We start from the raw sequence: 12,528 nt of genomic DNA on the forward strand, positions 1-12,528 counted from the left end.
CCTGGTAAATTTAAACATGGTTTTAAATCTGAACAAAATATAACTTTATCTAGAAATAATTAAAATATTGTGGGTGTCAATGATAGGAATACCTTCGTTGAAAAGAGAATGCTTCAGTTACTGTGTATTCTTGGTCTGTTTATCTAGAGAGAATGATCGCAAGAGCACAATTTTCAGTATTGAAAAAGGGGTTTCCATTTACATTAGGGTTTAAATGGCGTTTGCCTATCATTGTGTTAAACGTTAGTTTAAGTACACGCGGGAAAAAAAATTCTAAAATCCATGGTAATCATACAACTTCCGCCTTACCAGGTGGGGTAAACGCTAAAATGCATTTAATGGGTTAAGTTGAGCTATATGTTGCCCTTTTATTTGCGAAACTAATGATATCTTCATTTGTGCTAGTAAAGTAGTGCAATTCGATCATAATGTGTTATACACGTCCTTTTTTTTTTGGGTGGGGGGGGGGGAACATTTATCAATACTATTCATGTGTATTTCTAGAAACAGGAATAACGTTCACTGTCCATCCATATAGGAATAACCTGGTGCCCTTGATCTCTTTTCTTCCGTTAAATACTTCAAATATAGAAGGCGGGCTTTAGGAAGGCTATATAACACTTTTGTAGGAAAATTTTGTAAATTTCGTGCATTTTGGGATAAGAATTACCCATTATAGCCTGGAACATCTAGCTCTTTCTGGATCCACGATCGGTGCTTGACGGGACATTGCCTTTAGATTTAAATTAGGTAAGACAAACATAAGGATAAAAGACAAGACAATATACTTATTATCCTCAGACACATACGTGTACAAGAGGGCACAAACGAAATAAAAACACAACCAATCAATAGGTGAGTTCGTGTTCCCTTTTTTCCAATATTATCCAAACTCAAGTAAATCTAACAAATACATTTACCAGAAAAAAAAATTACTAGGTTATCAAAATCAATATATTGATGTAATTTCTTTAACTGATTCGTTTACACAACACATCTCATTATAACTCAAAATAAATTGAGTACTATGGACGAACAAAAGAGGATTTCTATGACACTGAATATTCGGCTTGGGTGTCATCAAACGGATAGAGACCTGTAATCGACAAAAGTTCTTGGCTTGGGTGTCAGAGAGGGGAGGCTTGGGTGACAGGCTGTACTGATTAATCATGGGTCATAGAAGATTAGGGAGTACTCTCCGAGCTTGGTTGGCAGTCAAAACAAATCTATCAAAGAGTCATTCTACATTTTGATATTGAGTAAAGATGAGAATACTAAATATATGAGGGTTTTTTTTTCAAACAAAGGTCATTCTGGAATCTGAGATCGGCGAATCTAGTAAGTAGTAATGTATATTACAGTCCTTTTCTTCTGTCTCGAACACTATCAGATCAAGCTATGTGAGTTTTCTTAAAACGTGAACGTAGTTCATACAAACTATGTAAAAAAAAAAAATACTATTTTAGAAAATAAATGTAGGCTAGATATAATTAAAAATAAATATGTTGATCATTGAAAAGGCAGCAAAAGCCATGCAAATACTTTTACCAATTATACGTAGAGCAAGAAAGGAAAAGTCCTCTAAGAATTCAAGAAATATAGAAGGAAGTTTTAGACGCAGGTGATTTGGATTGGAACTTAATACATATAGGAGCACTTTTAGTTTTGCCAAAAACTCATCATTACAAAATTTTCAATAAATATGTATCCATCGAATTTTGGATACTAACGCTTTCCTTTTTTTAATGTGATCTATTAGAAACCGAACTATGTATAATTTCTTGTAATGAAACAAAAGAAAGTTTTATACATATTTTTTTGTGAATGTATGTAAAGCAGGAATATCTGGATTGCATTAGTATCTTTTTTTAAAGTCATGCAGTTATTAAAAAATATATGTATATTTTAGCCTCTTGTTCATATAAGTATTTTTTTTTTTATGCAGTGGCTACTTTTAAAGTAATATCTACTGTGTCTGGTGTTATAACAAACTAGTTCATGAATTAAAGACGGAAATAATTTTTGAACTGCCTGTCTTATTGTAATATCGTTTCATTGTAATCGTTCATATTTTTCTAAAACCCGTCATGTTTTAAAGATGGAATTAATTTATATTATATTTTGACAATGTATACTTTATTGACCAAAGTGCTATCTAAACACAAAACAAGACACGACTTGGCAAAATTTACCTGAAGTGTGAAATACATCTTCCATGAATGGTCAATTATCTTTATTTATGATTACTACTTAACTAATTAAATACCGATAATCTGCATGTAAACTTCAAAGACAATTAGATACAGGTGAAAACCACTGTCAGCAGGTAGCTTTGTTTGTAATAAGGATAATCCTGTCAATGACATTATCATTTTAAGATGAAGTATATCATAATTTTATTGATATACCAAAAAAAACATAGCATCGTTGGGACTGATTGATCAGGGGAAAGAATCGGTAGTTTCGGAGGTGTGAAAGGGAAAAGTACTCAATCGCTATCTTAATACGGTTACAGTTTATCACATCTAAAATAAGCTCCCTCTCGATTCTGTGTCATTATAAGGAACTGGAAGAAGGATAAATTAAATGAAAACGGTAATTAATTCTTCATATATTTTTTCCATATTTTGACGCCTGTATTACCAGTTGGTAATTAAATGACTTTTAGTCTTTATAGAACTGATCTCTTGAACGAACAATATAAAAAGAAAAAAATAATGTACATGTTATATTTCTGTTTTAGGTATCTATTGAAAGAATTACACTGAAAATTAACATATTTGACTGGAAGGGAAATTAAGAAATCGTTTACGGTAAGTTTTAAGTTTGTTATGTGTACTTACACTTTTTGTTGCAACTAAAGTTAAAAGACACTAATATGTGTAGCTCGTTTTTAAAAGATGCACAGGTACATCCGTATTTAATCTTCTCTGCCTGTCTTTGACATGCATGCATAGAGTTAAAGTCTAAATCTCTTATTTAATAGTCTGATTTTGTACGTGACGCTGTCCTGATAAATAGGTCTTTTGATCAATAAAAAAAAAACCGCATAATTTCCAGAAATTTAACAACTTAAAAGCATCAAAACACAAAGTCTGTACACGAGACGATTTAACTGATTCACAACGTCAGTAATGTATAATACTTGTTCTTCATTAGAATCTATACTTGTACTCGTCTAAATAAATCTTGCTGCTAAGTTCTCACTTCGCTCACGCAAAGATGGCGACGCTGTGGTATTACAATGTGCTTATTGATGTGTAAATATTTTTTTCTTTTTTAGATGACACAGGAAATGAACAACGAAGGTGTCCAAGTACCCGATATTGATGTAACAGCCATAAATACTATGCCAACACATCACGCATCAAGTCCATCTATTGAAACAAAGCGGTACGATTGTTCGAGTTGTGAAAAAGTTTTTTCATCACCAAGTTGCCTTAAACGACATCAACAATATTTCCACGAAAGCTACAAACCGTTCCAGTGTAATGTATGCAAGAAATCGTATACACAATTCTCGAACCTTTGCCGCCACAAGAGAATGCACGCTGAATGTCAACAGAAACTGGAATGCTTCCAATGTGACGAGACATTTCCGAACTTATCAACACTATCAAAGCATCGCCAAAACTGTTCTATAGGCTCTGGAAATATGAAACTGAGTCGTGAGAAAAGTGTCCAGTCTACTTTCGTGCCCATGACCATACATCACAATCGTAATTTTCCTCAGTATCATCCAATCCCGCTGTTGCCTGTACATGGGAGTCCTGACCTCAGCACATTTACCAATGGTATGAACGATAAAGCATTACCGTCCTTGTACAACTACCAGATAAACTATTTCCAGCGGCAGTTTCAAGAGTATAATCGGCCAGTTTCAACAGGCAGCGACGGTAACAGATCAATGGACAGCTCGGGGATAGTCTCAGATAGAAGTTCCACACCTAATAGTATGTCAAGTGATAAAACGGAGACAGATTTTGATAGAAGTGTTTCTTCAGACTTCCCTGATTTTAAGTCATTTAAATCAAACGCTTGCAAACGGCTAATTTCACCATTAAGCTCATCGAGTGAAGTTAAACTTGTAATTGACGAGGATTATGGACGCAGTGCTTCTCCAGATATAGACGTCGAAAACCTCTCAGAAGTTGAGGATAATTGTGATCAGGCAATGAAACAGGGTAGTCACACTGAAGCAGATATTCCATGTGATCTGACAGTAAAGAACAATACAGAACATCTGCAGATACATCATTGTGAAAGTATTGCATCACCAGTTGACTTATCTCTAAACAGAAAGCCAAAAGATCAGAGTAGAAAAACCCACATTTTTGGATCACAGAAGACATACCCTGTATTTGCTCATCTGGACCATTACACGGCGAACGCCCACCTGATTCAGAATCTAACAAACATGGCAGCATTACAGAAAATGATGATGCAAAATGTAAAGAAACCAGTCGACAACTTTATGGGACACATGATTCAAGCAGAGAAGAAATACCAAAGTCCAGCGTCATATCCGCCAGCATCACCATCACATCAGAGCCTCGAGAAACCGAAACGGTCTGCATCTCCACAAGAAAGATATACCTGTAAGTTTTGTTCTAGAATGTTTCCACGTGCTGCTAATCTCAATCGTCATCTCCGAACACATACAGGAGAACGACCATACAAATGTAATCAATGTGAGCGTTCATTTAGTATTTCATCAAACTTACAACGGCATATCAAAAACATTCACGACAAACAGAGACTTCACCAATGTCTCAGATGCAATCACAGATTTGCCCAGCAAGCCAACCTTGAGCGTCACATGCGAATGCATTTATCCGAAGAAGTCGGAAGTATAGATTCTGTACACGACGCTGTAAATGATCAACAAAGTATGGTTGAATCTTCTCCATCTGTACCTGCACGTGTCGCTGAGTTTCATGGTCTTGATTCAATTAAGCACAAGAAAAGAAGTATTTCTGATGTAATTAGCGAGGAGCGCGATTTATACCCTCCAGAGAAACGACTTTGTTCATAGATAAGTTATTCCGTGGCAATAGTTGTTTTAAATTTCTTTTATTTTGTTGTGGTTATTATTTATGAATTGTACAGCAATATTTATATGTAAATACAATGTTTATTTTAAACATGCGTCTTTAATGTCCGCATACTTACGGCAATTGAAAAGAAAATTAACAATTACAGGGAAATATGCACGCACGAAAAACATACATCGAAGTGTTATGGCAACATTAACATACAATTGGCATTAATCACGTCTCCAACTCCAAAAGAAAAAAGACAAATGGTCAAAAATGGGGAGTGAAAAAAGAGTAACCAAAAACTAAAAACAGCAAATAACAAAAAATAAATAAAATACACAAAAAAAAGAAAAAAACAATATAGTAACCAAGAACCAACCAAAATATATCTGAGTATTTATTAGATGGTGTTAAGGGTTGGCATTTATTCAATATCATATGACTAGTAGCCTACAGAAAACTGAGATGAATGAAAGCTAACTGCCCCGACATGTTCATTTATGGCATTGGCCGTTGTATAATAGAAAACATACCATTTTTTAAATATTAAAACATAACTATGGGAACCTTTTTAAAGATGTAAAAATAAACTCATAAAAATGTCCGTGTTCAACCATTTCGAAAGATATAAATCTACACTGAAAAATCAAAACATCACTAGACCAATCCAAGGACAAGGACCAGACAGGGAAAACAGACACACACAAAAACGATGAAAGGAAAATTAACAATACGGAATGAGAAGTCATCGCGTTTGTCGTATAGTTTTGTCGATAGTTTTCCTTCACCATCGATCTCTAACATCAAGACATAAGGCTGACTTCATATTGTCTGTAGTGTCGTTTTTGGGGTATATGCGATGTGTAAAATCCCCGAAACTTAGATTGTATAATGATAATACGATCATCTATATAGCAGAAACGGAAGTTGTGTTCTAATCTTTTTAATATTGCGGTTAGAATCCAAGAATCCCAATCGACCGTTAAACCTTACATCGTTGTGAATGTTCCATAATAAGTGTATCTTCAGCTAACTTAAATATGACTTGCTTCAAACTATAAGTACATGTACCCGATAACCCACAAGTAACCGGATGCAAGTGAGTGTTCTATGTTATACATAGAACTGAATGCATGGCCTCTCGCTGATGACTTGTATGACAGGAAACGATAGAAACCTCTACAGTTCATACGTACCCAAATATTCTTGTTTTTGGAAAGTGTAGTTGGAACTTCATACATTCAGTCATTTATTTACGATTGATAGATATGTTCATTTGAGCTAAATTGTGAATTTCATAATAAAACATCTAAAAAATGATATAATTCTCTATATAAAAGTCTTTTTTTTATGGTTTTAATTCTAAAATAAATTATCAGTTAGGTAAAATCTTGTAGCCTTAAGCACGATAAAACTGATGTCTTCCTTTAGTACAACAAAACTGATGTCTTCAGTAAGCACAATAAAACTGATGTCTTCCCTTCTATTTTTCATAGTTTTTCTAACATCTTTCTTAGGATTGCCCTTAAATGGAAAATTAAGACATCTATATGTGCTTCAACCAGGAACAGATTGATTGATTGATTGTTCTTGTTTATTGCCGTTTCGGCGACCAGGGCCATATCACGGCAAGAACATTTAATGCAAGGAAAATATTAAAAGCAAGATCAAAGTCTCTTCATAAAATAATGAAATTAAAACAAACAGCTATTTACATATAAAAAGGTACATAAAAGGTGAACCTAAGACATAAAATACATATAGAAACATTACTTCGATGAAACATTTAAATTATTGAAAAATCAAGGAAGGTATCCAATTTAGATTTTATTAAATAAACCGATGTCCCGCAAGAAATCGATAATGTTTTTAGATGAAACGGTCTTGAACAAATCAAACATATTGGCGCAGTCAAAATAATTTTGCCTGATGTTGGCAAAATCCACACAATCCAGAAGAACATGTTTGATAGAGAAAGGGCAATCACATGGAATACACTCAGGTGGAGGATCACCAACAAGCAAATGGCCACGTGTAAATCGTAAATCTAGAATGTCCAATGCGACATCTAGTCATGACCACTTGATCTTTGTGATTGCCCGACCCGGATTGATGAACGCCTAGATCTGGTTTTATGGAATTGAGTTTGTTGTGTTCAAGATCGTCCCATCGGTCCTGCCACATCTTTAAAATATATTTCCTTATTAAAGGTTTAAAATCGGTGTATGGCAAACTAACGTCCTTTATTATTTCATTTAATGCCTTCTTGGCAACCCTGTCTACAACTGAATTCCCTTGAATACCAACATGACTGGGTACCCATAGAAAAACAATCTCTATATCAAATTCCCGAAGTCGATGAATAAAATATAAAATTTGTAAGATAAGAGTGTTTTTCAGTTTGTGATTCTTAATTGCCAAAAGACAGCTCAAAGAGTCAGAACAAATAATAAACTGTGACAGATTAGATTGAGTAATCAATTTAAGTGCTAACAAGATGGCTCGAGCTTCAGCTGTGAATATGGAAGCGCTCGATGGCAACCGTTCAGTTACAGTTCTGTCACCATGGACAGAAGCACATGCAACGCTATCGCCATCTTTGAGCCATCTGTATACACCGTCGAAAAATCTGGATAATTTGCTTTAATTTCAGAAAAGTTTTGTTGTAAAAATTAAAGGATTGGTATCGGACTTTTTATATTCACGCAGATCAAAAATGAAAGATGGGTGTGGAAGCTCCCATGGAGGGCATTTCGAGGTAACAACAGGTGTCACTGCATTGGTCTCCAGATGAATTGCTTCCAAATGAGGTTTTATTCGAATTCCAAAAGGAGGGGTTTTGCTTTCATGTTTTCGATAAATGTCGACATAGATAGGATTAATGACACAGTCGTAGGCAGGGCTATCTGGGTAGGCCATAAGTTTACTTACATATTGAAGACCTAATTTCAAACGTCTGTCTCCAAGGGATGGTTCATTTGCCTCGGCATAAAGGCTCTCAATAAGAGAGGTTCTGAAGGCACCAAGGCAAAGTCGCAACCCCTGGTGGTGAACAGTGTCTGAAATTTTAAGGTAAGATTTTTTTGCGGAACCATAAATAATAGATCCATAATCAAGTTTAGACCTAACCAAAATCTATATAAATTTAATAAAATTGAGGTATCAGCACCCCAATCGGTACTGGACACCATTTTTAAAATATCTAGTGCCTTAAGACACCTAGATTTAAGTAATTTGATATGGGGAAGAAAAGAAAGTTTACTATCAAAAAGTAATCTAAGGAATTTTGTTTCTTCTACTATTTTGATTTTATTACCATAAAGAAAGAGATCTGGGTCCGGATGCAGCTTTCGCTTTCGACAAAAGTGCACACCAACAGTTTTAGATGTAGAAAACTTAAACCCATTCTCCAAAGCCCATTTTTCAATTCTTTTGAGGCAAAGTTGTAACTGCCTTTCAATATTACTCATATTTTGTCCCCTGTAGCAGATCAAAAAGTCGTCTACATACAAGGGACCGTCAATATTGTCCTTCAAAACTTGGGCTAAACTATTAATTTTAATACTGAAGAGAGTGACAGAAAGAATCCTTCCCCGTGGAACTCCCATTTCCTGTTCCTTCTCCTCAGAAAAAGTCGAATTTACCCTTACATTAAAATGACGATCTGACAAAAAATTAGACAAGAACAGAGGAAGTCTTCCCTTCAACCCCATATCAAATATATCAAATATATCTTTTAAAATACCATATTTCCACGTCGTGTTCCAGGAACAGTGTTGTGATCATATGATAAATAAAACTTGTGACTTAACAGTGTCTGATGTATTACCTTTACAAGGAGCTCAGTTTGTTAATTGATAACAGTGACTTCCTTGTTGGGGTGGTATGGTGTGAGGGTGGCGAATTGCTATCCAAGTTTTGTAAACAATTACGTACTACTTTTCAGAAATATGAACATCTGATCAGGGGTAGCGTATACCACTGAGGTGTTTTTAATTTACAAAAAATGTCTTCAAAATCTACTTTCATTTGTTGATATGGAGAGTGAATTTGTTCAGTGGGTAAAAATTTTAGATCAGGGAGGGGGGTTACAAAAAGATTGTTTGGTTGTGTTTATATTCCACCTGAAGGTTCCAAATATGCAAATGAGGAAGCATTTGATGATATTGAACATTGACAACCTTAATTAGAAATAGTCCGAATATGCATTGTGCACTTGTAGGAGATTTTAATGCTAAGACAGATACACTGAGTGATTATATAATACCAGATGATACTTTATTACAGATCTTTGATTTAGATCAGGATGATGATATCCTCAATTATATGGAGGATTACAAAAACTTACAGGCCTTAAATATTCATTTACAAAGAGTTACTCAATGTAGCTGTCCACCAAATACGTGTGGGTATAAACTGCTTAATTATTGTAAGAGGCTAAATATGTTTATTGCTAATTTCAGGATAGGTCTTGACCGAGGAATCGGCAAGAAAACATGTAAAAATGTAAGTGTAATTGATTATTTATTGCTATCTTCCAGTTTATTTCCTTATGTTTGTCATTTTGATATTGATGATTTTGACCGTGTATTGTCCGATGTACATAACTCAATACACATTTCTCTTCGCATTAATTCACGTAGGGTGAATCAAAAAGATAACAACTCACCCGTTCCAAAACCAGTCAAGTGGACAGACAAAAAAAAACAGGTCGAGTTCACCCAATGTTTACACGGTAAACAAATTGAGTTGACAGATATTGATAATTTACACCCTACCGGTGCACCTGGTCCATGCTCCCGGTTTTTAGTGGAGTCCGAGTTGCTCATTTACTTGTGTTACTTTGTATGTATGATTTTAGTTTCTTTATGTTCTTTGTTGTGTATGTCTGTTTTCCATATCTGGTCTTTGTCCCTGGATTACATTCTTTTGATTACCACTATAACCTTGGTTCCCTTGATTACTCTTACACATGATCGATTATGTTGATCAAAATGGCATGGATAATGTCATTGGTAAGATTTGTGGAGTGTTTCAATCAACTAGACAACAAGTATTCAATAAAAATAAACCCCAAAAAATAGATTGAAGTCCGATTCAAAGCCATGGTATAATACTCAATGTTATGACCATAGAAAAAAGTTCCACAAGGCTAGGGAACGATATAACGAACACAAGAGTGAGCCAAATCGGCAGAGTATGATTCGGTGCAGTAAACTGTATAAAAAAAGTCACAAGCAAGGCATACAATGACTTTCAATTGAAATTTGAGACAAACATTTGGAAAACTGCAAAATCAAACAACAAAGAATTTTGGAAGATACTTAACAATTGTCTGAAAACAAATAAAAATAACCCTAACGATATTGATTTGAAGGGTTGACTGAACATTTTAAGAAATTAAACCAAAATGTACATGAGGATGAGCGTGTTGATGTTGATATTAATGTAAATGATATAAAAGAGTAATCAAGGGAACCAAGGTTATAGCGGTAATCAAAAGAATGTAATCCAGGGACAAAGAACAGACATACACAACAAAGAACATAAAGTAACTAAAATCATACATACGAAGTAACAAAATTAAATGAGCAACTCGGACCCCATTAAAAACTGGGAGCATGGACCAAGTGCAGCGGTAGGGTAAGCGTCCTCTGCTTTTCTAGAAACACCCGCCGAGTTGCTCATAAAAAGTCAAGTCCGGGTTAGACAAACGAGGAAAGGAAAACTATGACCCGTTGAATAAATCAGTTTTCATGGTGCTGATGGATACACCATAACGATCCACGAGTTCATGATGACGACCATAAAACTTCTGTAGTGATGACTTCAATCTTGTAGCAACATAAGCCTGTTCCAGAAGCCTATTTGTTAGAGTTCTAACGCGATACAAAAAGTCTGCGTAGTTTCGGCAAGCTCTGGCATAACGTATGAGTTGTGATATGAACACTCCATACGCAGGAGCCGAAGGGATGTTACCACAGATGAAAGGAAAGTTGACAATTCTTAATGAAAAATCATCACGTTGTTCGTAAAGTTTGGTCAATAATTTTCCTTTACCATCGATTTCTAAGTGTAGGTCAAGATATGAGGCTGACTTCAGAAATGGATGAGATACTCAACTCTCCGATTACTGAAGTTGAAATTCAAAAAGTGGTAAAATGTTTGAAGAATGGGAAGTCAAATGGAACAGATGAAGTGTTAAATGAGTATATTAAATATTCCATTGACGATATGATTCCCATTTATGTTTCTTTACGTAATTTGGTTTTAGACTCAGGGGTGATACCGGAGAGTTGGGGTGAAGGTATTATTATCCCTATTTTTAAGAATAACTCGTCGACATCTGATCCGTCATGTTATAGAGGTGTTACATTAAATTCATGTTTGAGTAAACTATTTTCAGCAATACTGAATAACAGATTGAACACTTTTTCAAAAGAATTTGATCTTATAACCAATGCACAAGCAGGATTTAGGAAAGGGTTTTCAACCATTGATAACATTGTCATTTTACACTCTCTTTTATCTATTTATTTTTCACTTGGAAAAAAGTTATACTGTACTTTTGTAGATTTTAAGGGCGCTTTTGACACAATATGGAGAGTAGGTCTATGGCAAAAGATGCATAGATCGAACATACAGGGAAAGATATTTAAGGTCATTTATAATATGTACCAAAATATCAAATCTTGTGTAAGAAAAGAGGATGACTGTTCGGTCTTTTTTGGCTGTGATATTGGCGTGGAACAGGGAGAAAATTTATCGCCTTTCCTGTTTTCTCTTTATCTCAACGATTTAAAAACCTTTTTCACAGAAAATGATGTTGATGGTTTAGAAAGTATATCTAATATGTGTTTAGATCAGTTGGGAATGTTAATTAAACTATTTATCAATTTCGTATCCTGACGATACTATTATTATGTGTGAATCAGTAGAAGATATGAAAAATGCATTTGAAAAATTTGAAGAATATTGTAATGTTTGGAAGTTAAAGGTAAATACTCAAAAAACCAAAATTGTAATTTTTAGCAAGATGACATAGATATTGTAGATTCATATTCTTATCTGGGTGTGTTATTTAATTATAACGGAAAGTTTTGTGCAGCAAAAAAAGAAGTTAACTGATCAAGCTACCAAGGCTATGTATACCTTGTATAGAAAATTGCAAAATTTTCTATACAAGGTGGATTTACTGTTAAAATTATTCGATTCTCTTATCAGTCCCATTCTCACTTATTCTAGCGAGGTTTGGGGTTTTGAAAACATAAAAAAGATTCACTTACAATTTTGCAAAAAGATATTAAAGATACGAAATAATACACCAAGTTACATGGTGTATGGAGAACTTGGACGTTTTCCCATGGAAATTATTATTAAACTGAGAATGGTTAATTTTTGGTTTGTTTGTTTGTTTGTTGGGGTTTAACGTCCGAGCAGCAATATTTCAGCTATATTCGGACGATGAACATGAAATGGATGATAAAAT

At 34.6% G+C, this 12,528-nt stretch overlaps 1 protein-coding gene across 1 annotated transcript; it reads left to right on the plus strand.

The window, feature by feature from the left end:
- The first annotated feature begins 3,518 nt into the window (after positions 1-3,518).
- Positions 3,519-5,192, plus strand: LOC148622461 (uncharacterized). The gene has a single exon (XM_088574047.1). It carries the CDS (start codon positions 3,545-3,547, stop codon positions 5,033-5,035), a length of 1,491 nt encoding a protein of 496 aa, XP_088430173.1. The 5' UTR covers positions 3,519-3,544; the 3' UTR covers positions 5,036-5,192.
- Positions 5,193-12,528: the final 7,336 nt, after the last annotated feature.

Source organism: Perna viridis, chromosome 3, assembly GCF_037379345.1.
Source record: "Perna viridis isolate PV_CMFRI_1.1 ecotype Kerala chromosome 3, ASM3737934v1, whole genome shotgun sequence".
Taxonomy (NCBI): domain Eukaryota; kingdom Metazoa; phylum Mollusca; class Bivalvia; order Mytilida; family Mytilidae; genus Perna; species Perna viridis.